The sequence below is a fragment of the Schistocerca americana genome, chromosome 3 (assembly GCF_021461395.2).
Source record: "Schistocerca americana isolate TAMUIC-IGC-003095 chromosome 3, iqSchAmer2.1, whole genome shotgun sequence".
Classification (NCBI taxonomy): Eukaryota; Metazoa; Arthropoda; class Insecta; order Orthoptera; family Acrididae; genus Schistocerca; species Schistocerca americana.
This window is the reverse complement of record NC_060121.1, coordinates 150,399,392-150,426,639: the sequence shown is the minus strand read 5'-3', so window position 1 is coordinate 150,426,639 and position 27,248 is coordinate 150,399,392. Positions and strand designations below refer to the sequence as shown.

The 27,248-nt window shown below is 38.2% G+C and overlaps 1 protein-coding gene across 1 annotated transcript in view; it reads right to left on the bottom strand.

The window, feature by feature from the left end:
* The window catches only part of LOC124605103 (hemocytin), a 569,639-nt gene that overhangs the window by 440,464 nt on the left and 101,927 nt on the right, over nt 1–27,248 (bottom strand). Inside the window, exons 11-13 of the mRNA XM_047136554.1 lie at nt 10,197–10,339; nt 2,942–3,107; nt 699–832 (exon numbers count right to left, since the gene is read on the bottom strand). Of these exons, the coding sequence (XP_046992510.1) occupies nt 699–832; nt 2,942–3,107; nt 10,197–10,339 (443 nt within the window). The remainder of the gene's footprint in view (nt 1–698; nt 833–2,941; nt 3,108–10,196; nt 10,340–27,248) is intronic.

The window sequence follows — 27,248 nt, the reverse complement described above, 5'->3', positions numbered from 1 at the left end:
GTGTGCCAGAGGGGGTGGAGGAAAGAAACCACAGAGGGAGACAAAGATATTACTACACTAAGCAGATTCACAAGTATGCAGGTAGCAGTAGTTATTCAGCAATGTACAGGCTTACAGGCTTGCACAAGATAGAATAGCATGGAAAGTTACATTAAACCAGTCTGTGGGCTGAAGACCACAACAACAACAACTACTACTACCACATGGCCACTGTCTCCAGGTGCTAAGACCATCATGTGTGTGTCAGACATTTTTGTGTGAGTGTGTGTGAGTTTTCTACTGTTGAAGATGGACTTTGTCTGAAAGCTCAAATATTTCTAACATTCTTTTTCATTGTACCTATCAGTGACTAGCACCTCCTTTTGTGGTGAGGAACAACACAACATAAAAATATTGAAATCTGCAGCAATAATGTAATTTTTTAATTATAAGATGACCCTGTATTTTTTGAATGACAAATTTGGGAAGAAACACTCATCTTATAGTTAGAGAATTATGGTATTATTTTCAATTATTGCAAAAAATTTCTTGTGCTCTGCTCTAAATCTTTCAGTTATTTTGTTTTGATTATGCACATAAGAGATCCTTGGAAAATTAAAACATTAATGTCGGAGCCACATTTATCTTATGAGAAAGTACCATATATGGCAAGCGTTTAAGCTTTAGAACTGAGCAGAGTTTTGCTCGCCAATACTCACTGCTCGACATGCTTCAAAGCGGACATCAGTAAGCAGCCGGCTACAGAAGGAACTAGCTTCATCCACAACACTGTTTTTGTTTACAACGTTATCTGTACAGGGATGTATCACAGAAGGCTGTTGATTGCAAGACCCTGAAAACACAAGTTAAATATAATAAAAAACAAAAATACTTACAACACTGCAGATCACAAAGATTACATATTTAAAGTTGTATCTTGGCACAAATTTAGAGATGATCAATAATCACGAACTACAACAAAGCATACTGGAAACTAACAGATATGAATGTATTACTTTGCAAATCTAGTGTCTGAATACAATGAGGACAAAAAAGTACATGTAACAGAGAATAGTGTAAAAAGCTGGACACTAAGAACAATATATTGTTAATACTAAAGCATCCTGTAGAGACCTATTTAGACACATTGGTATTTCCAAGAACTGATTCACACTGAATGTGCTCACAAATGTCCTTCATAGGTAGCAATATTTCTCTTAATAAATTTGTGAAAAGTTAAAACTGACACCAGCCCATGACTAGAATCTGTAAGCACTGCATTTCATGAGCTGTGCACTACCAGTTATGCTATGCACTCAGGCCTCATGTATCAACTCAAGATTTTTACTTATCACTTGTTTTCCTCCTTAACTTCTAAGCACACAACTTTGAGTTACCACAAAAATTCTGACTTGAGCATACATTCTACCAAAAGTAGACAGTGCAAAGCATGTTTTAATACAACAACAAATACCATCCACACAAATCCTTCAGAAGATTAACTTTACTAAAGAATATAGTTACCTGCAGGAGTGCACAACAAACCACCACAACCTACTACTTCAAATGTGTAATTTAATGAATCATTAAAGAATGTTGTGCAGACCAATCTCTTCTAATGAAATGGCAAGTACTGTACCATCATAGCAATTTTCAAAACTAAAGTTTTTGGATATAACCCATTTCAGTACTCTTACATTACTTCAGAATTTTAAGAATTCTACTTAGGACATTTAAAAGGTGTCCCACAGAGAGTTCATCTTCTGAAATGCCCACCATTCCTATTCTAGTAAGTTGAGAGCACTGAATGTTGCACAATTTTCATCTGTTTTCTTTGTGGTTAGTAATGGAGCAATTCATCAATAAACAGTATGTTGTCAAATTAAAAATATATCACAAATGTGGTGACTGTTGCACAGAGACTGTTCACAAACTCCTTGGCATGGTTGGTCAACATAACGCACTGAATAAGTCAACTGTGATGAGATTGATTACCAGGTTTCTCAGCTGTGGACATTAAACCCCCCAGCACATAATTGTGTTAGTTGTTCTGCATAAATTACTGTCATCATAAGTGATAATTTCGTTATAAGTCTGACGAACTCTGTCGCCAGCATTCACAGCAATCTGATATTCCCAGTACTACCATGCAATGAATCTTGAAAGAATATTTGTGCATTTGGTCTATAAAATCCAACTGATACAAACCAAATGAAGACAAAAAGCACTGAGCATTTACCTATTGGGTACTAGCAAGACACATAGTGGACAACAATTTCATCAAGAAAGTAATATTCACTGATAATGTATATTTCCTGCTGAATCACTTCAGGAACAAGTAAAATTAAAGGATTTGGGACACAGAAAATGACTGGCAATTATGAAGAAGCCACTATCTAAACAATGAGTGACTATTTATTGGGGCCTTTTGGCTGAAGGCATAAATGAACCATTCTTTTCCAAATATGACACCAGACACACATTAAGAGTAGACAGCAAGCTGTTACACTTTGATTGAAACAATGGACTTTCTACAACAGAGGTTCCCTGGCCAAAAAATTTCTCACAATGGTGATGTGAACTGACCACCCAGATCCGGTGATCTGACTCCATATGATTTCTTTCTGTGGAGTTAATTGAAATTGTGTGTATACACCAACAAACCATGATCACCTCCAGATAGTAATTTCAAAAATAGAAGTGCAGGTAAGCACAAAACTGCTTACAAAGCTAACTAATGCATATGATCATGACAATGATTGTTATGAATTATTATAAATCAAAACTGTTATCAAATGTAAACTTTCAATGGAATAATTGGCAATAGAAAAGAGCTAGAGCTAGAACACATTAAGAAGTATTCTATACGCAGTACTGAGTCTTTCAATAGAACACCTATTTCAATGTAAAATTGAGATGAAACAAATAGAATGAAAGAAAGTTGCTTAAGAAATTATAGTACCTTCTTCAATAACTTTAGTTTGCCAACTACTAGCAAAAGTCACAACATCAGTGGTAGGACTGCCATCTTTCAGACTTAGATCATTTCCAGCAAATCCATCTAAGCGTCCGCACAGACCAGCTGTCTTGTTCCACATCACTTCTGGCACATGTACAGCAATGAAATCCTAAACAGAAATAAACACAAAACTATAAAATTCAAAAGTGACTGGTATACTTACTAATTTGCATTTTATCATACATCAGAATTTATTTTATTCTGACCAGCGTGAGTAGCCCAGTTTATTTGATGTCTATCAGAACTGCAATACAAAGAGGACGTGGTGCATTATATCAGTAGTTTACTGTTTACAAATCAAGGAGGAGATTAATGTTTACCATCCCGTTCACATACAGGTCTTTAGAGATGGAGCAGAATCTCACATTAGGGAAGGGTGGGGAAGGACATCGGCCCTACCCTTTTAAAGAAACCATCCCAGCCTATGTCTGAAGTGATTTAGGGAAATCATGGAAAACTTAAATTAGGATGGCTGGATGCAGAATTGAACGATCGTCCTCCTGAATGCAATCCAGTGTCCTAACCACTACACCACCTCACTCAATACACATCTTCACCTTCCACTAGGGCTAATTTCAACAATGATGCATTTCTGTCCATGTCAGTTCAAGTTTAGTTGTAATTATTTTCTTTTGATATGAAGGACAAAACTAAGGTAACTACATTATTTTTGTAAGATAAGTAAGTGGCTTGGTCATCTTATATACAAAAGAATTACAGTTACACAGCATCCTCAGCAGAACAGGTGACCCCATCGTAAGTTGCTTGTTGTTTTACAGAATCATCACAAATTAACTCCTGCAAACACAGTTTTTTTCAGGAGTATATGGCACTGATTTCAAGAAACATATGAAAATTTTATATCTTAACAATTCCACACTTATTCAATGTTCAGTGCTTCATTCACAAAACTGATATTTATTTTTGTCTTCCTGAAGAAAAATTACATGCTAAAAATCATTATCGAGCTACAGTTCTTGCCAACAATTGACCTCCTAATAACAATTTTGTGAGAAATACTTCTTTCTTTCTGGTCATGTCACTCACCATGAGAGACTGTACACTGCTCCTCTCTTTCAATCACTCCTTCCCCCACTCCCATCACACATCAAGAATGTTTTCACACTACTTTGCACGTCACTCCTCTGCTAGTAATACAGCAGAATAAAAATAATGCTTACCTAGTCATAAATTATTATATTAATATACATTCTGCTGATGTTTCTTAGGCCAAAAAGGGAGAATTAAAAAAATAAAAATAAAAACTAATCTTAATAAATTACAGAGTAGGGAAGTAGCGTGGGATGCAGAAACTAAATGAAGTGAGACATTACAAAGTTTTATTTAAAAGTGTTGTCAAAACAGGTAAAAGATTGTCAAATGATAAGTTCATTTTAGGGTATAAGGATAAGAATAAGGCTAAGGCAGTATCATCTGTTATTAAATCCAAATTAGGTACAACAGTTAACCGCCAGCAAATTTCAAAAATTAAACAAAACAGCACTATTTTGAAACTTGTTCAAATATCTCAACGCTTTAATAAGTTTCTCGTAAATGTAGCAAAACCTAATGTTGACAATGTAAGGAAAAGAGAAGTACACATCATTCATTTACACATGCAAGCACACCTCATGCACACATCACATGTGTGCATGGTGTGTGCTTGATTCTGTCAATGTATGGTGTGTACTTTTCCTTCTTTATCTGATGAAGGCTGTGGCCGATAGCTAAAGTATAAGTGTCTTTTAATGGCTTTTAATTGTGCGTACCTGGTTTCAATTTAATGTGTCATCTCTATGGTAAGTAGTTATCTTTTCCTTATATTGTTGACAATCTAATCTAGAGTTTTCATTGTTTGAAAATCTAATGTTAATGTGATTACTTATCAAAACAGTGTACATTTTTTGACCTTGACCAGAATAATGACCTCTATGTGGCATTTACTAAAGTCTCAACCAAAGACGAAAAAAATGCTATTTCCTCCTTAAAAAACAGCAATGCTGCAGTGTAGGATCAAATACCACCAAAAAAAGACAAAATAGCACACCCTCTATCTTTATTAATCAGTCAGTCATCTGAGCAAGTCAACATCCCTCATGTCCTTCTGTACGTCACGAAGCAGAGATAAAACCACAACACAAAACAGGGTCAAGAGAGCATGTGGGAAATTATGATATTATATCCATCCTCCCAGTGTTAACCAAAGTATTTGAAAAAATTGATGCAATCCGGACATCAAATTTCATGATGAAATATGTTGTTCTCAAAAACCAACATGGGTTCCAAAAAGTGATAAGCACCATGAGTACAATAAATGCGTTGTGTGTTCACTGAAAAATAAAAAAATCAGCTCAACACTGGACAAAAGCAATAAAGTGGGTATCTTCTGTGACCTTATGAAGACATTCAATTCACTGAATCACTCCATGCTGCTTCATAAACTAGACAGGTATGGCATCAGACAATATGATACACAGTGACTCAGGTCTTATTTGACAAACAGAAAGCAAAATGTAATCATAATATCTAATACCATAAATTATGTATCTCAGTGGGATAAAAATTCACACGGAGTCCCTCAGGGCTCAATCATAGCACTAATCTTGCTTCTCTTTCACATAAATGAATTACCTCTCAATATCAGCACCCAACCAGTCATGTTCACCAGTGATAAATCAGCACTTACTGAAAAAGAAAAGGTGAGGGAAATTGCGAATGCTGTAATAATCAAACTAAAAAACCTAGATACATGATTTCAACAAAATGGCCTTTCGCTTAATATTTCAAAGACCCTGTTTCCTCAGCTTAAAACCAAACAATCAAAAACAAGTAACATCAGTATTGTACATAAAAATCAAGCTATGCAAGAAGCCCAGTGCATCAAATTCTTGGGACTAAACTTGGACAAAAATCTAAGCTGGCAAGCACATATAGATTATTTATCTGCTAGATTAAAGAGCCTTGCTTTTGTAATGGATATGCTACCTGGTGTAAGAAACAGCAGGAAAATGATGTACCATAGTTACTTTGAATCCATAATTAGTTGTTGTTTAATTTCTGGAGGGAATACAAGCCACATGCTATGAATCCTGCTACTTCAAAAAGAACTGTTAGAAAAATTTCTGCTGCCCTCCCTAGAACAATGTGTTGCCCCCTATAAAATAACCTAAAAATATTACCTATTCCTGTATTTACACGATTTTCAACCAGGGCAGGAGCATATAGAGGAACTATGGCTCAAGTATAAAGAAAAGTTGACCAATCATTGGACAGATATGTACCCAGTAGAACAGTTCATAATGGGAGCGAACTTCCATGGTATACAGTCACTGTAAAGAAGCTTCTAAATAAACAGAGATTACTGCATAATACATGAAGAACAAAGCATAGGGCTACAGACAGAGAGATGCTTGCAGTGATCCATGCCACTCATGGCAGGGCATGTATCACTTATGTCAAACATAGAGTTCCGTATAAAGATGTGCATGACTGCAGTTAGTTTGTACACATTGGGTCACATGCTGTGGGAAAGTATTACTCAACAGGTGCAGAGTCTACGTGCTGGAGAGCATTTGTAGTCTCCGTGGAGTAAGGAGGAATGATTGAGCTCTGTCACCAAGGAAGATGAATACGATGTATATAAATGGTTGTTGTTATACATTTTTCACTGAATGTTAATGTGAGGTCTTTGAGACAGTAATATTAGTGGGTTCCAATAATACGTGTAACTTTTGTGAAAGTTTGTGACAACATACACAGTTAACTGGAAACAATCTACACTTTATTTATTAAATAAGCAGTGTTTTGTTTTATAGTCACATCACTTATATAAATCTGCACGGAAGAAAGAATTTTGATGCCGAGGAAGAACAGGGTGCAGCATAGCTGAACCCTGAGGAAAATCACAAGCATTGCGAGGCTGAATATCTACAACAATATAATAAGGGAGTGTTAAGGCAGCAGTGTTAGGTGAAGCAGCATGGAGTAATACATCAAGAACAGGTGTTGCACAAACAATCAAAATATCATCACAGTAGCTAAATACAGCCGTAATCAGACACGAATAGACTTTATGCTGAATGAAACATGTTTGGCTGTCAAGAGAGCAATGTGTGATGCCTTCAGTGACTACCATAGAAGAATACTGTCAATTGATATTTTACAAAATGGAAAGAAATTCTGGTTGTATGTAAAAGTTGTTAGTGGCACCAAAGCTAGTGTCCAGTCCCTAGCGAACAGGAACTGAAAATGAGGGTAGCATAGCAAAAGAAGAACTGCCCCTGTTTAATCCTTGTACCACTGAAAAGATGAATGAAATAAGTATTGGTGTCAGAGGTGTTGAAAACCAGCTGAAATTGTTAAAACTGAACAAAGCTCAAGGGCCCGATGGAATCTGTGTCACATTCTATACTGAATTTAAGGCTGAGTTAGCCCCCCTTCTAACTATAATCTGTTGTAGACCCCTTGAACAAAGAACTGTGCCCAGTTCTTGGAAAGAAGCACAGTTCACACACATCTACAAGAACGGTAGTAGAAGTGATCCACAAAACTACTGTTGAGTATTCTTGACATCGTTTTATTGTTAATCTTACAACATATTCTGAGCTCAAATATAATGAGGTATCTTGAACAGAATCATCTCCTCAATGCCAACCAGCATGGATTCCAAAAACATTTATCATATGAAACCTAAATTGCACTTTTCTCACATGACATACTGAAAGCTGTGGATCAAGCCAGGCAGGTAGATGCAGTATTTCTTGATTTTCGAAAAGTATTTGACTCAGCACCACACCTATGCTTATTGTCAAAAGTGCCATCATACAGGCTATCAAGTGAAATTTGTGACTGGACTGAGGACTTTTTGTTAGGGAGGATGCAGCATGTTATCTTGGGTGGAGAGTCATTAAGAGATGTAGAAGCAACTTCAGGTATGCACCAGGGATCTGTGTTGGGACCCTTGCTGTTCATGTTGTATATTAATGGTCTTGAAGACAATAGTAACCTCAGACTTTCTGCAGATGATTCAGTTATCTATAATGAATTACTATCTGAAAGAAGCTGCATAAATGTTCAGTCAGATCTAGATAAGATTTCACAGTGGTGCAAAGACTGGCAACATGCTCTAAATGTTCAGAAATATAAAACTGTGCACCTCACAAAAATGAAAAAAATTTAGTATCCTGTGACTATAATATCAATGAGTCACAAGTGGATTTAGCCAACTCATACAAATGCCTGGGTGTAATACTTTGTAAGGATATGAAATGAAATGATCACATGGGATCAATCATGGGTACAGCAGGTAGTAGATTTTGATTTATTGGTGGAATACTGCAATCAGTCTACAATGGAGACTGCTTACAAACCATTAACATGACCAGTTCTCAGATACTGCTCATCACAAATGGTCACAGGTTTGTCTAATTTGTGGGAAGGTGTTACAGAGATACTAAAGGAATTGAACCAGAAGACTCTTGAAGATAGACGTAAACTATCACAAAGAAGTCTATTAACAAAATTTCAAGAACAGGCTTTAAATGATGACTCTAGGAATTTATTACAATGCCATATGTAAAGCTCACTTAGTGATTGTGATTAGAGTAATTACTGCATGCACAACAGCAGTCAAAGTTCTTCTCGAGCTCCATACATGAACGGAACTTGAAGAAATCCTAATAACTGGTATAATGGAATGTATCCTTTGCCCTGTACCATCTGTCACCCAAGTGCATGGTTATGAAAGTCTACAATAAACTCAAGGGTACAGATGTGTTAAGCATGGAAACAGGTTCACTGAAATGACAACTATATGATCTCCAGGAGGAAAAATGCTACTACTCAATTGAGGAATTTTATAATGATGAGATGATCATTTCAACAGTGTAACTCTTTAATATCAGAGTGTTGTGCATAATATTGTGTGTATAAAATAATAATTGGAAAATTTGAACACTAAATACTGGTTCATTATGAGAAAAACAACTGTGTTCTACATAGACCTGTACTGGTAAAATCAGTAATATGTATATCATAAGGCAAAAATTGTCATGTCTCCTGTATAATACAGTCAGTAGATCTGTAAAATATATGTTATGAGATGAATAAAATACAAATACAAACCACACAACTGAATGTAATACATTATATACAAATAACAGTACTAATATGCTGGAGAAGATGATACTGCCATCCACTGTTGTGGGAAATGCATAAACAAGTTGCAAATAAATAATGGATGATTAGACATGTTCAAACAAAAAACAATGTGTAAATGTCAATAAAATGTTCAGAAGACTAAGAAGATGAAATACAAGGATGAAAACTAAAAACTAAGAAACAAACTGCCAGAGAAAGAGGAAACAGTACCAAAGACAGAGTGGGGGAGGGATATAGATACAGAGAGAGAGAGATTTTAAAACTTTGGTAGGAGCAGTTGATCACACTCTAATTCTTTTGATGGAAACATGATGTGAATGAAAGAAACTGAAAACTTACTTAATGATAGTTTCAGACGTAGCACATATCTGTTTCAGTCAGTCTAACATTAATTTCAGTTATTCTGTTTAACTTCAGGAAATCATAAATGAAGAGTGCAGTAGCTCATAACATTACTGAAAGCCCACATCCTCACTCAGAAATTTATACAGCATTTAACACCACCAGGCAAAATAAGAGCATCTCTGCTGTTTACAACAGGAATGAATGACCCAATAGATAATTTCAGAACCACATTATAACTATTTATTGACAGAGAGTTATTTTTTATTTGTTTTGGAATCCAAAATATCTACAAAGGCTAACAGCTGATGCATCAGATGAAAGGATAGCAAGAAGGGAATCTAGAATTTGCACAAAAATAAAACATACCAAAATGTTTACAAACTTCTGTGTCACAAACAATGTGATGACAGCACTCACCTCTGTCAACAGTCACATACTAACTAATAAATATGCATAACACTAACACTACAATCTAGCAAGGATCTGGAATTAAGAACAACTTCCCATTCTTATGCATGTAAGATGCCAACAAAATATTTTGACAGCCCAGAAAATCTTACACATACAAAACAGAATATACAAATACAGAACCTAGGGGATGCAACATTAAAATGAAGTTTTAGGGCATAACTACAAAAGCACTGTAGAATGTTAGTTTCTGAGAGAATGCATAAGTTGTTTATGTGTCACTTACCTTTCCATCCCATTTGACAGACACCCTAAGAGTAGTCAAAACTAATTCAATATTATATCCTAGGAGTTCTACAGTGACACCTGGCAGCTGTGCAGGGACTACCATTTTGCGTCTACCACTCTCCAACACAGGAGTTCCCTCAGCTGGAAAAATTAAAAATAAGATCAAAAGAGGCATCTCACACATAGTTTACATCCAAATCATTCCTAGTGAAACAGTTTATCTTCCCCCTCATCAGCATACAGTATTTACAACACATTTTGTTCTGCCTGCCTTCTGTTCTCATCAGCATACAGTATTTACAACACATTTTGTTCTGCCTGCCTTCTGTTTACTATGTTACAACCACAACTTCTTCATTCTTGGTTTGGTTGTGGAATGGAAGTCAGCCACAACCATCCAAATAACCAGAGCAACGACACAATTTGCACAACAAATCCATAAACATTAAGGGCAAAAAATGTGGGGTCGTGCCTAGGTAAACAATCATGAGTAACTCTCAGTGAGCAGTTATTTGACAATCTAACCCAGCAAGTTTGCCACTGAGAACACACAGCAAGCACTTTACTGTGAATGTCCCTGAAGGCAATTTCAAAATTCTGCTTATTTGATCAGTTATTAGGAACAGCAAATATGACACCATATGTAAAAAGTTGGCAGGCTTTTTAATGGCATTGGTGCTCTACTGACAGCCAGTTAATGATGTGATATAAGAATGCAAGCCAAAGTTAATTCACTTTATCAAAATCTGGTTTGTTGCAGAACTTAACAAATATTTTGTCGGGTGATTCATACAGAACTCTGTTTTCCAGTATCCATGAATACAGTAGAATAATAATGTAATCTAAATCTGTTCCTTAGCTGATTCTTTCAGAGAACTGGAAAGGTAAAAACAAAACATGATGACAAATATAACATTTTGTGTCAAAAGAAACACTGATGGGAGAAAAGTATTTTTTTTTTTTTTTTTTGTGTGTTATAAACAGACTTTTCAACAAAAGTACAGAGACAAGAACCAGATTTTAATTATTATACAGCTTGAGTGTGTGAGGCTGGCTGACAAGATTAATGTGAGTTTTTAATTACATACATGGAGATGACCAAAGTCATGCCATAACAATATGAAAATATATGGATGGTAGTAGTATTGTATCCCAAAGGAGTGAAAGAGTACTGCATAGGCAGAGCTGCCACTTCTACTCAGGTGACTCATGTGAAAAGTTTTCCAACATGATTATGGAAGCACAGAGGGAATTAACAGACTCTGAAAGTAGAATGGTAGTTGGAGCTAGACGCATAGGACATTCCAATTCAGAAATTATTAGGGAATTCATTCTGAGATCCACAGTCTCGAGAGTGTGCCAAGAATAGAAAATTACAGACATTATCCATCACCATGGACAATGCAGGGGCCGATGGCCTTCATTTAATGATAGACAGCAGCGGCATTTGCATAGAGTTGTCAGTGCTAACAGACAAGCAACACTGCAGCAAATAACTTGCTGAAATCAATGTGGAATGTACGACGAACATATCCATTAGGACAATGTGGCTACATTGGGCACTAATGGGCTATGGCAGCAGACAACTGAGTGAATGCCTTCGCAAACAGCACAACATCGCCTGCAGCACCTCTTCTGAGCTTGTGACCGTATTAGTTGGATGTTAGACAACTGGAAAAGTATGGCCTGGCCAGATGACTCCCAGTTTTAGTTGGTATGAGCTGATAGCTGCGTTCGAGTGTGGTGCTGATCCTCAAAGCTGTATCCTGCCTGGGAGGCGGCGCGTGAGTAAGGAACAGGAACAGGAAAAGGTACTAATCTTTCGGTACTGCAGATACAGTTAAGGCACTTTTACTAGCGGATAACATATGCAAACATATTACATAGCTTTCAAGGTGGAGTGAAGTTGAAGCGAAGTGTCCTGGCTGTCTGCACCTGATGAAAATGGGATGAAGCAGTCGCGGAGCTTGTAGACCTCGACAGCACTGGCTAGAGGGTGCTGTCGTCTGTCTCTCTCATAGCGCCAACTTGAGAAACTATTCCGTGGCATTGTTGCTATCGATACCACAGAAGCCATGGACCCATGTTGTCAGCAATGCACTGTGCAAGCTGGTGGTGGCTCCATAATGGTGTGGGTCAAGTTTAAATGGAATGGACTGGGTCCTCTAGTCACACTGAACTGAAAATTGACTGGAAATGCTTACGTTCAGCTACCTGGAGGCCATTTCCAACCACTTGTGGACTTCATGTTCCCCAGCAACAATGCAATGTTACCAGGCCACAAGAGTTTGTGACTAGTTTAAAGAACATTCTGGACAATTCGAGTAAATGATTTGGCCACCCAGATCACGTGACATGAATCCCATCAAACATTTATGAAACATAACTGAGAGGTGAGTTTGGGTACAAAATCCTGCACTGGCAATACTTTTGCAATCATGGATGGCTGTAGAGGCAGCAAGGCTTAATATGTATGCAGGGGGCTTACATCGGCTTGTTGAGTTAATGCCACGTATAGTTGCTGCACTACACCAGGCAAAAGGAGATCCAGCATGATGTTAGGAAGTATCGCATGACCTCTGTCACCTCAGTGAGGTGTCTATATGTGATACTAGCTCAGAAGAAGCTTGGAGTTCATTTAGGGAACTTATAAGTATTAAGATGTTGGTTGGTATTTGGCAAATACAGCAGTGTTTTGCGAAGAGAGGAAATTAAGTAAACAATGATTGAATGAATATTGATCAATTGTAGAAATAAGATAAAAAATTGTGTAATATGGAATCAAAGTATTATTTCTACTACAAACTGGGAGGAATTAACTATAAATTGTTGTGTAAAAGTGAAAGAAGTTATGCTCAGTCAGGGACTGATGAGTAATACATATCACCATGAAAATATTTCATCTACTATAGACAAAAGAAGGGCTATTGGTATGAAAACAACATATGCTACTGTTTCACTGACATTTTTAATATCAGTAATTATTTAGATAACACGGCACTTTTTGCTTGCAGCGCATGATACTTATGCACACAATAAAAAATGAAAAATAAGGGTATTTAACTTATGAGTAAGGCAACAACTCACCAACTAATAGAGACATTAGGTCATCGACAGACACCCACAGCTGAATACCACTAATCTTAGAATTTGCATTAAATCTGAGGAAGGTTTGATGACTCTTGTTTGAGTGTATCGATGACCCAAAGCCTGTACTATTCAGTGAGTTGTTACCTTTACTCATAAATTATTAAATTCTGCCAGAACTTCCACATATATGGTAACAACTTACTGAATAGTAGAGGCTTTGGGTTATCGACAGCTGCACAAACAAAAGTCATCAAAACTTCTCCAAATTTTGAGCAAATTCTTTTTGGAGCTTAGGTGTGCAAACACACATGCGTGCACTCACTCTCTCTCTCTCTGTCTCTCTCTCTCTCTCTCTCTCCCTCTCTCTCTTCCACATATATGGTAACAACTTACTGCATAGTAGAGGCTTTGGGTTATCAACAGCTGCACAAACAGAAGTCATCAAAAATTCTCAAAATTTTGAGCAAATTCTTTTTCGAGCTTAGGTGTGCAAACCACACGCGTGCACTAACTCTCTCTCTCTCTCTCTCTCTCTCTCCTCTCTCTCTCTCTCTCTCTCTCTCACACACACACACACACACACACACACACACACACACACACACACTTACACAGCTCTGATGTGCCAGCTGAAAGAGTGAGTGGTATTCAGCTAGATCAGTAAAACCACTGTTTTGGGGATGTACACCTTTTCTTAATGTAGCTCTGCAAAGATATGGGTTAAATTTCCCAAAAAAATTAAAACTATTAATCCATACATATTATGAAAAATTACATAAAGGTGTGTGTGCATGTGAATATATATATGCTCCACATCTCCTCCTAAACCGATGGACCAATTTCAACCAAACTTGGTACATATATACCTTACTGTCAGACAACAATTGCTGTGTGGGTAAGAACCACCTACCTATTGAATGGGTGGGGGTCAAAAAGAAGCACAACCAGTGACCTGTGAATTCCCTGACTTAACTCACCCAGTATTTGAGAATCAGAGCACTTAGTTACTTGCAACAAACTTTAGACATAATTTCAAACTTTTACAGATTTTTTTTTCACTGACACTCCCTGCAAAATGATGAAAGGAAAGAAGTTTATCACTTACTACTTTTCTGCTGCTCATGTAGTAAATAGAATATATGACAATCAATAACTTTCCATTATTGTTCCTGTTATTAATCCAACATGAAAAGTTTGAAGAATAATGAAATAAAAGTACCACATGAGGAATGACATTATAACTTATTACTTCTTTACTATTAACTGTACACATGACACATTTTGCAGACAGTATGCACATATAGCATTGATGCAACTGCAAAATTATAACATTGTACAACACATTGTTCAGGAAATATGACACCATAAACCTTAAGCACAAGGCCAGACACTCCATGGTATGGGTGTGGAAGCACAGGTATAAATAAATACCTAGGCAATGCCAGCTTTCTCTGACTGTAATGGTATATGTTAAGAGTAAATAGTGGTGTTATTGGTTTGGAACCTACACGTTTGTCATCAGATGGCTGTTTATGTTTATAATTTAATTTAGTGTGCACTGAATACTAAATGTTGGTTGTTTTTCATTGAGATGAATTTTCTTCAAGGAATTTTTATCTCTAATGTGCAGAAAATTTTTAAATCTTGCTTATTATTCTGTAAAATACAAACATCTCCAAAAACAGCCAACAAGCCATAAAGCGGCTTTGGATTTTTGATGGAATCATTAATTTGGTAATAGAGGCTTGCATGTGTGTGTGTGTGTGTGTGTGTGTGTGTGTGTGTGTGTGTGTGTGTGAGAGAGAGAGAGTGTGAGTGTGTGTATAGAGAGGGAGGGGGTGGGGATTGGGTCAGTTAAAAAGGGAGAGGAAAATTAAATACAACAAGCAGGCTCAAATAGATGTAGGGTGCAGTAGTTATGCAAATATGAAAAGACTTGCATAAGATAAAGTAGCATGGAGAACTGCATCAATACCATCTTTGAACTGATGACCAAATCAGCTACACCCTATTAATCATCCAATGAACATGACTACTGGAAATACTGCAAAAATTCAGTCAAGATTATGGATTTTTCCATCTCTTTTGCGGTAATTTCACTGTCACAAAGAACTGTGACTGTACAACTTCTTAAGAATCTTGAGCAGGCCAACAATCATAGTTACAATTTATCTTGGTATATATCTCTCTTTATCTCAATGAAGTAAGACAGGCATTTCACTGTTCTCCATGTCACTATACAATGCACACAAAGGACCGAAACCAATACTTTGAGAACTATCTCCAGATTCTTCAAAATCAAACCATGGACATTTTCAAAATGTTGGAGGTTTGATGCAATTTTCTATGATTTTTTTCCTTGCTGACTAACACAAATGTTTAGAAGCATTAAATTTCCGAGTCACCTTGCAAGCAGCTGATTTTGGTACCCAATGAAATAAGTGTGCTAGCAACATTACTTTTAATTCATAGCAAATATTTTTCAAAGTGTGAATTACTTGAATGTCATGTCTTAATAAATCTTAAATGTCCGGCCTCAGGTGTGTCATGGAATTTCTGGAGAACATCTAGGTGCCTGTGTTTAGGAACCACTGGTAGCCACCTCTTTCCAAACGGATCAAAGTTTTTCCTGCAAAGTAATCCATTAACTACCTTAAATTGTCCTTTCACATCCTCTGACCGATTTAAGGCAAGCATAATATGAGATATCTTGGCGTCCTTCTTCTGCTCAGCAGAGAGATCCTGGAGTGCAGTCACTACCTTCATGAAAGTCTTGATGGTCTTGCACGAGAGACAGTCAGCTACTTGGTGTTCCCTTATACTTTTGTACACTATGGTAATGTCATACTCTTGAAGACATAGTGCCCACCTGGTGAGTCATCCTATTGGATCCTTAAGATCTGTCAGCGAACAAAGTGAATGATGGTCTATAACAATTGTGAATGGCCTTCCTTAGAGATACTGTAAAAATTTGCACATGACCCAGATCACTGCAATACATTCTCTTTCGGTAGTTGAGTAGTTTCTCTTGGCTTTTGTAAGTGTCCTAGAAGCATAGGCTATAACCTTCTCTTTCCCATAAGAAATTTGCATCAGAACAGCACCAATCCCATACCAACTGGCATCTGTGTGTGGTTCTGTAGTGCTCTCTCATCATACAGACCAAGTACAGGGTCAGCTGTCAGAGCTTCTCGCAGCACATCGAAAGAACCTTGTTGAGCACCACCCCAGATAAATTTAGCATCAGTTTTTAACATCTCTTGGAGTAGCCTGACTTTGATACAAAAGTCTTTGATAAAACAACGGTAATCAGAACATAATCCGAGGAAGCTTCTCACATCTCTAATACTTCTAGGAATAGATAATTCCATTACAGATCTCACCTTTTCTAGGTCTGGCCGCACACCTTCATTGACACAAATACACTCCTGGAAATTGAAATAAGAACACCGTGAATTCATTGTCCCAGGAAGGGGAAACTTTATTGACACATTCCTGGGGTCAGATACATCACATGATCACACTGACAGAACCACAGGCACATAGACACAGGCAACAGAGCATGCACAATGTCCGCACTAGTACAGTGTATATCCACCTTTCGCAGCAATGCAGGCTGCTATTCTCCCATGGAGACGATCGTAGAGATGCTGGATGTAGTCCTGTGGAACGGCTTGCCATGCCATTTCCACCTGGCGCCTCAGTTGGACCAGCGTTCGTGCTGGACGTGCAGACCGTGTGAGACGACGCTTCATCCAGTCCCAAACATGCTCAATGGGGGACAGATCCGGAGATCTTGCTGGCCAGGGTAGTTGACTTACACCTTCTAGAGCACGTTGGGTGGCACGGGATACATGCGGACGTGCATTGTCCTGTTGGAACAGCAAGTTCCCTTGCCGGTCTAGGAATGGTAGAACGATGGGTTCGATGACAGTTTGGATGTACCGTGCACTATTCAGTGTCCCCTCGACAATCACCAGTGGTGTACAGCCAGTGTAGGAGATCGCTCCCCACACCATGATGCCGGGTGTTGGCCCTGTGTACCTCGGTCGTATGCAGTCCTGATTGTGGCGCTCACCTGCACGGCGCCAAACACGCATACGACCATCATTGGCACCAAGGCAGAAGCGACTCTCATCGCTGAAGACGACACGTCTCCATTCGTCCCTCCATTCACGCCTGTCGCGACACCACTGGAGGCGGGCTGCGCGATGTTGGGGCGTGAGCGGAAGACGGCCTAACGGTGTGCGGGACCGTAGCCCAGCTTCATGGAGACGGTTGCGAATGGTCCTCGCCGATACCCCAGGAGCAACAGTGTCCCTAATTTGCTGGGAAGTGGCGGTGCGGTCCCCTACGGCACTGCGTAGGATCCTACGGTCTTGGCGTGCATCCGTGCGTCGCTGCGGTCCGGTCCCAGGTCGACGGGCACGTGCACCTTCCGCCGACCACTGGCGACAACATCGATGTACTGTGGAGACCTCACGCCCCACGTGTTGAGCAATTCGGCGGTACGTCCACCCGGTCTCCCGCATGCCCACTATACGCCCTTGCTCAAAGTCCGTCAACTGCACATACGGTTCACGTCCACGCTGTCGCGGCATGCTACCAGTGTTAAAGACTGCGATGGAGCTCCGTATGCCATGGCAAACTGGCTGACACTGACGGCGGCGGTGCACAAATGCTGCGCAACTAGCGCCATTCGACGGCCAACACCGCGGTTCCTGGTGTGTCCGCTGTGCCGTGCGTGTGATCATTGCTTGTACAGCCCTCTCGCAGTGTCCGGAGCAAGTATGGTGGGTCTGACACACCGGTGTCAATGTGTTCTTTTTTCCATTTCCAGGAGTGTATTTTGATTTCTTTTGCTCCAAAGAGACACTTTCTCGGGTTAAGTTTCATTATGCCTTGTTGGAGACACTTAAGAACAGCCCTCAGTCTTTTTATATGTTCATCAAATGTCTCTGAGAACACTATAATGTCATGTCAACAACAAAGACACATTGTCCACTTCAGTTGACATAGAAGATTATCCATCTACCCATCATCTGTTCAAAAGTTGCTGGTGCATTACACAAACCAAATGGCATTACCTTAAACTCATACAGGCCACCAGGGGTGATGAATGCAGTTTTCTCAAGATCAGCCTCATCCATTTCGATTTGCCAGTTATCTTATCTTATTAAGCTACCTGTAATCAAAACAAAAGCGCCAACTGCCATCCTTCTTCCTGACGAGGATGTCTGGTGACAACCATGGGCTCTGCGAAGGATGAATGATGCCATTCTTCATCATTTTCTCTACCTCGTCGCGAATTATTCAACATTCTGTTGCTGACACACGGTATGTTCTCTGGCTTATTGGTTGATGGTCTCCAGTGCTAATCTGGTACTTTACCATCAATTTGTCTAATTTGCTCTTCACCTGTGGTCTGAAGCATTCAGAGAACTCTTGAAGAATGGCAAGTAGCTTCTTCTGTTGTTTCTTAGTGAGATTTGGTGGTAGTCGAGTTATAAGATCTTGTCTCATAGTGGTAGTGCTAATTTCGCCCACAGACTTGGCATGGGAGGTTTCTAAGACGCTCAGCTGTTCTTCAATTAACAGCTCAGCATTTGCTACGCATATGCGTCTTGGAAGGATCTGTACCCTTGGCACAGTTAACTATACACAATTCACCAATTCCTTTCTTCAACAAGATGACAGAGGATGGGATGACCAAGTTATTCTTCAGTGGTATGCTTCACTTACATTCCAATACAAGATCCATGGATTGATGGATGGTATGACATGTGACAGTTACCTTTCCAGCACTGACTGCAGGAATGATCACTTCATCCAGCACACATAGTCTCCACACACTCGGATGCGCATCTTCCTGTCCACAGTATCTCATCTCATCTAGCATTATCTTCGAGCGACCACAATCTATAATTGCCTGAGACCTATGTCATCCTGCAACCACATCTTCTTGTTCACCTTTGTCATCCCAGAGTTGGCGTCAGCTAAGATCGGTCTGCTGTCTTCTGGCACAGGCATCATCAAATATCAGCCGCTTTTCTCGACAATACTGCACCACATGTTTTGGTCGTCCGCAGTGGAAACACATCCTGGGTCCTCCAGACGTCAGTCTTCCTTGGTGTCCAAACAGGTTCCTCATGCGGTATTGTAGGAATGTAACTTCACCTGGGTCCTGACTTTTTCACTATTTTAAAGGATGAGAGATTGGGTTCAATCTCTGTTCCACTTCCTCCCGTATGACCTCTTGAAGTGTCTTGGTTTTTTGCTCGCCATGCAATCCAAGTATCTTCTGAACTTCCTATCTCACTATCTGACGAAGAACACTTGTGATATCAGTTGCTTCCTCCATCACAGACATCAATACAATGTTTCGAAGCCGTTCAAACTTCTTGCATGTAATTCTTTTTTGATGCATTGTCTCGATATACTGACACCATTTTATGAAGTCGTCTGCTATCACAACTTCCTTCAGTTGTAGGGCTTGATACATGTCCTCAGCAACACCCTTCATGAGATGTGCAACTTTGTCTTCCTCCTTCATTCTAGGTTCCACTATTTTACACAGCTCCAAGACGTCTTGAATGTAGGATGCTGCAGTTTCTCCTGGACATTGTGCCCTGCACTTTAATTTATCTTCAGCCTCGCACTTCTGTCATTGTGTGTTGCCGAAATACTTGCGCAGTTTTGCCTGGAATACTTCCCAGCTTGTGAACTTCTCCTCGTTGTTCTCATACCGTTGCTTGGCAGTGCCCTCCAATATATTAGCAAAACACACGGTGTCAGCCCATTTGTCAAATTTGGCTATATGCTCAAATACCTCCAACCACTTTCAACTTTTGTGGTCCTGTCCTCCTCAGTTGCGCGTAATACTACGGTATATTGATAATTTTCACTTATGGACCGTCTGACAGCAACTGAATAAAACACAATTTTAGTGCCATACGCGTTTCGCCTTTATTTTCTGCAAGGCATCATCAGTGGCCTGGAATATGTACATACGTTAGCTATTTTATTTACATTTTTGTCACTGTGCCTATAGGTTATAAACAGTTCTGGTGGTTGGTATTTCCTATTAAGTAGTAATGTTTTGAACTGTACTTACAGGTTGCGTAGACAGTTTCTTACATATTACGCTCCTGTTGCATTTTTGGTGTTGTTCTTCTTTCTATGAGCGCCAATTTGCTGTTTTTCCACATTCCACAGCACTATGCACTGAACGCTTGTTTTAATGCAATGTTTTGGTTTCTCTTGCCGATTGTCAAATGTTTTGCCAAAGATCGAATATTACTGCCAAACTTATGAGTGTAACTATTGAAGTATCTGTGGTCTGTTCGTGTATGCATTTGTGTGTGCGTTTGTGTGTGTGTGTGTGTGTGTGTGTGTGTGTGTGTGTGTGTGTGTGTGTGTGTGTGTGTGAGTGTTTTTTGGTGTGGTATTAATTTAATTTTATTTTATTTTATTGTATTTATTGTATTTATTTTTGTTTTTGTCCTGTGTGTGTGTGTGTGTGTGTGTGTGTGTGTGTGTGTTTTGGTGTGATATGTATTTTTTTGTGGTGTGTGTGTGTGTGTCTGTCTATCTGTCTGTATTTTGGTGTTATGTAGTTTTTTTTTTTTTTTGGGGGGGGGGGGGCTGTGTGTGTGTGTGTGTGTGTGTGTGTGTGTGTGTGTATTTTGGTGTTGATATATATATATATATATATATATATATATATATATATATATATATATATATATATATTCTTTTTATGTTATCATTTCCTTTATTAAGTGTAGTAGGGAGCCTGTGCTGATGTGTGTTTGTTCATTTATCACATGTTTGTTTTCTGCTATAGCTTTCTGGATGTGGAAGTTTTCTTGCATTTGTATAAGATGTTTGTCATGGTTGCTTATTCTCATTATTTTCATTTCTTGTTCCATGTTTGTAGGAAACAATAGAAATCATAGAACAAAATCTCTCATCCCACAGCAACCTCACCACAGACGCAATAAAAGAAATAACAGATATGCTCAGACTGACAACTGAACAAAACTACTTTCAGTTTGAGGAAGAATATTATCAACAAACTGATGGACTGCCCATGGGATCCCCAATATCAGGAATTTAGCAAACATTTTCATCAGTCACCTTGAAAATCAGATATTTGATAAGATAACCACAAATGAAAGTTTCAAAATCATATATTGGTACAGATACGTGGATGACATTATCTGTCTGGTAGACGAGCCAAGTGAAAAAATAGATGAACTCCATTCAGAAATAAACAAAGCTCATAAGAACATAAAATTCACACTTGAAAAAGAAAAAGAAAATCAAATAAATTTTCTTGACATTACAATTAAAAAAGAAAATGGAAAACATACATTTAACATCTTTAGAAAACCAACAGCCACGGACACAATAATACATTCCACATCCAACCACCCCCAAAGCCAGAAACTTGCAGCACTAAGATACATGTTACATAGATTAAACAGAATCCCACTCAGCAAGAGAAACTATGAACAAGAAATGAACACGATCATACAAATAGCTAGGAACAACGGGTATGACACACATGTGGTACACAGGCTCAATCAAAAAATAAAAACACAAATAAAAAACAAACACAACATTTCCACAATACAAAAGAACTCACAAGCTGAAAACTTACAAACACACTCAACAAACACACACAATGACGACACCACACAGAAAAGAACCAGATGGTACACCATGACCTACACACATAAACTAACACACAGAGTTGCAAACATCCTAAAGAGACAGGGCTTCAAAATAGCATATAAGCCTGTGCAAACCCTTCAATCACACCTAAGCCAGCCAGCTACCAAGAGAGACAAATTCCAACAATCAGGAATATATAAACTTGAATGTCAAAGTTGTGATGCAGTATACATAGGCATGACATGCAGGAATTTTGAAACAAGATACAAAGAACATATCAGATGTTGGAAGTATGAAACAAACCATTCCACATTTGCAGATAATTTAAAACACTACAACCATCATCCTACAAACATGGAACAAGAAATGAAAATAATGAGAATAAGCAACCATGACAAACATCTTATACAAATGCAAGAAAACTTCCACATCCAGAAAGCCATAGCAGAAAACAAACATGTGATAAATGAACAAACACACATCAGCACAGGCTCCCTACTACACTTAATAAAGGAAATGATAACATAAAAAGAATATATATATATCAACACCAAAATACACACACACACACACACACACACACACACACACACACACATACACAGCCCCCCCCCCCCCAAAAAACAAAAAAAAAAAAAAAAAAAAAAAACTACATAACACTAAAATACAGACAGACACACACACACACACACACACACACACACACACCACAAAAAAATACATATCACACCAAAACACACACACACACACACACACACACAGGACAAAATCAAAAATAAATAAATAAATACAATAAAATTAAATTAAATTAATACCACACCAAAAAACACTCTCACACACACACACACACAAATGCATACACAAACAGACCACAGATACTTCAATAGCTACACTCATAAGTTTGGCAGTAATATTCGATCTTTGGCAAAAACATTTGACAGTCGGCAACAGAAACCAAAACATTGCATTAAAACAAGCGTTCAGTGCATAGTGCTGTGGAATGTGGAAAAAACAGCAAATTGGCGCTCATAGAAAGAAGAACAACACCAAAAATGCAACAGGAGCGTAATATGTAAGAAACTGTCTACGCAACCTGTAAGTACAGTTCAAAACATTACTACTTAATAGGAAATACCAACCACCAGAACTGTTTATAACCTATAGGCACAGTGACAAAAATGTAAATAAAATAGCTAACATATGTACATATTCCAGGCCACTGATGATGCCTTGCAGAAAATAAAGGCGAAATGCGTATGGCACTAAAATTGTGTTTTATTCAGTTGCTGTCAGACGGTCCATAAGTGAAAATTATCAATATACCGTAGCTTCAACCACTTGTTTGGATCTTGGCCATCATCACCAGAGAACCCGGAAGGATGTCTCATGTGGTGGCACACCGTTGCTGTCATCATAACATCCTCTTCTTCTTCTGTCTCTGATAGATTCCAATCTGTTGAATATGGCTTGAACTCGGGTTTCTCGCCATGTAAACAATGGCTCTGTCATGGCCTGATGTGAGCCACTGTGTCGTCGATAATGTGCGCTGTCACAAGTTCCAATACCCAGCATCTCCACCAGAATAACGTCACATAGAAGGCGGTGTAATTAGGTGAATGATGAACACTAACTTCACTTAATGAAGGTTTATTCAGCACTTGCACACACAAGAGTGCGGAGCAAACTGCCTCTGGCCGGTACATACAGTATATTTACAGCTACAGAACATTCCAGTACAACGATGCTTGACATTTGTGGATACTTCTGGAATGTACTCAAACCAAATATAGAAATTAAAATTGTACAGTCTAGATGAGTTTTGAACTCACAACCCTCCATGCAACAGCTTAGTATCATAACCACTACACCACGATGCTACTCACTTCCGCCTCTGACAGTATGAAAGACAATCTTAATGTGGAGTAATAAATGTCATTTTTTTGGCATTGTAATCAAGAAAATTTTTGTTGTTTTCGAACTGCAGTGGATGATGTACAACAAAATTCATGAGGAAATAAATACACTGTGAAGCAGTGGTCAAAATGCCTAACTCCTTAAACAGATGTCCAAAGATCATCAGGGGTGAGCACCACATATTATTCTTATAGCAATTTTTTCAGCAATAAAGACTTTCTTTCTTAAAGATGAGTTACCACAAAAATGAAAAGAAATGAATGAAAATATGCAAAATATGTCAACTCGTTGACTTGTCTCTCCCAGAGATTCACAATGATTTGAAAATCAAATGTGTCTGAATTAAGCTGTTTAAGAGTTCCAAAATGTGTTTTTTTCCCAAATTTAAATTCTCATCAATACAGAACTAGAAATTTTGGAGTTCTCAACATAGTTATTATCTCCTTCCCATGTGTTACACTTCTCATTGGTACAGTAAATCTGGATGCACAGAAACTGAATATGTTGTGTCTTCTTTAAATTGAGAGTGAGAGCATTTTTCAGAAAAACACTCAATAATACTTTTAACAACATTATTTACCATCCTTCTGTTGCTGTATGTGTGTTTGAAGTGATTGCAATACTAGTGTCATCTGCATAAAACACTCATTCTGCTTGTTGTAGATCTGACAGAAGGTCATTTAGATCCATGAGAAACAATATCATACCTAATATTAAGCCTTGTGGCACTCTAATAGCAGTTTCTACACAATCAGAAGACTCTTCCCCACTTACATTGGCTGAATTATTAAGTACAGCTTTCTGTATTCCTTTGGTTAGATATGACATTTTCCATTGGTTGAGTATACTACCAGTTTCATAAACACGTTAGCTAACCCAGAGTAATTTGTGACACAATCAGTCAAATGCCTTAGATAGCTCACAGAAAATACCAAGAAGTGTTATTTTGCTATTTCATGCTTATAAAATTTGATGAGTGGATTTGTAAATGGCATTCTTAGTTGAGCAACTCTTGTGGAATAGAAACTGATTTACTATGTATATTGTTGCTGCTCAGGTGTGACACTATTCTAAAACACATTGTCTTCTAAAAAATTTGGAAAATGATGACAGTAGTGAAACATGCCAGTAGTAGTTACTGACATCTCTCCTATGGATGACTTTAACAAATTTCAGTCACTCTGGAAAAATGCCTTGAGTGATGCATTACGTATTTCAGGAATGACGGAACAAGTCTTTAGTGCTCTGTTGGAAACACCAACTAATCCACATGAGCTTTTATTTTTGAAATAATATATAATGTTCTAATTTCAGAAGTAAAAGTTGGGGAGACATTCATACAACTGAATTTTATATGCACTGCTTTTTCAGCATACTGCTTTGATTTTTCTCTTGAACCGTTTGTCCCTATATTTTCTATTACAATATTAAGAAATCATTATTAAACATATCTACTACATGTCACTGATCATTTATAGTCCTTCCCTTCAAATTAACAGTGATGTTATCATGTACTGTGGCCTGTTGCCCTGTCTCTTCTTTTACTATATTCCCTACAGACTTAAGTCTGTTGTCAGAGTTACTGATTTCTGACATGGTGTGCACATTCCTTGATTTTTTAATAACTTCTCTTGGTAGTTTTGACTTGTTTTTGTAATTTGCAACTATTGCAAGGATCTTTACTTGTTCTTGCCAACAGGTACGTTTTTCTTTTCCTTCCACAACATACTTCAGTCCAGTAGTGATCCATGGTTTTTACATGGCTGTTTAATGTCCTTTCTTATAAGCTTATGCAGAAAGCCGTTTTCAAATAACAATACGAATTTATCATGGAACAGATTAACTTCATGTCAGCATTTGGTTCATTACAAATTTCATCTCAGGTTATCTCTTGTAAACTATTCTTAATGACAATTAACTAGGAGTCATTAATTAATATCACTGATTTTCACTTAGAATATCTATATTACAAAACATCACCTTATTTATCCTAGCCAATGGTGCATAGTGATCAGTGAGAGCATTTGTTACTGGGTATTTTCTTGCTTTGAACTTCATCAAAGGAAATATTAACAATTTTGGTCCTACAATCTTTATCCACCAGTGATGGAAAATTAATTACTGGGATCAAATTGTAGGATTCCAAATAAGGTTTCCAGTCCACTTTTCTTATCAGAACCCTTCTGGAAATTTCTACTGATACCACCACAGACTATAAAGTGCTTGCTGTTTTCTATATCATATTCCTGTTAAACAGCTTAAAATTTCCTAATGGGCATCTATATACACTTACAATTAATAGTTAACTATTTTTCAATATTAATTCACTGGCACACACTATAAAATCTACTTGTTTCAATGTTCTTGAAATTGATTCTGTCTCCTCATTTTCCCATATCAGTTCTACATGACTAAGACACTAGTGTGCAATCTCCAATCCTGTGGTTATGTGGTGCTCAGACAGGTCAGTTGCAAAGTCTACCAGAAAGAAAAAGGTTCTGCTGCTAGACATTTCGCACAGTAGCGGTGTGGGCCAGCAGTTGCAGGAAGTGTTGGGGAGCAAGTACCAGGTCATCAGCATTGTGAAGCCTAGTGCAAAGTCGTCTCAGGTGACTGACAGCATAGGGGAGTTAAGTAGGAATTTTACGGAGGAGGATCAGGTAGTGATAGTGGGTGGAGCAGGGAATAGTCTTTCTAGGGATGGGGAATGTGATGTAGGTGTTAACCTGGTAAAGATAGCTACTCAATCTGGTGGCACTAAAGCTCATTTCGTGCAACTGTTTCAGCATCATCATCAGCCTCATCTGGATGCAGCTCTTAGGCGCATTAATATGGGGCTGGAGAAGGCACTGATGGCAGAGGGCATGGGTCACATTGCCAGTGGTGCACATTGAGTCTATCAATAGATTGGGTTTCACTAGGCATGGCCTGCATCTCAATAGGTATGGGAAGGGGAGGCTGTCAAAGTTTTTTTTTTTTTTGTTTTTTTTTTTTTTTTTTTTTTTTTTGAGTCAGTTGATAGGCATACCCACTTAAAGGAAGTCTCTCTAACAAAGTGCTCACCTTCAGAGGATGTCATGTTTCCAAGAAAGAAGGAATTAGCATATTTCATCAAAATATAAGAGGTATTAGAGATAAAGTTAGTGATCTGCTTGTAGATGTTGACTCTGAAATTATTTGTATATCGGAGCACCACTTAAATAATTTGACAATTCAGAGGCTTTCTTTACCAGGTTACTGATTAACTGGCTGTTTTTCTAGGAGTTTCTTGTGGGGTGGGCCAGTGGCCATGTACGTAAAGAAAGTATTCCATTTGAGTCCATAGACATATCACGGCATTGCACTGAACAGATATTTGAATGTTGTG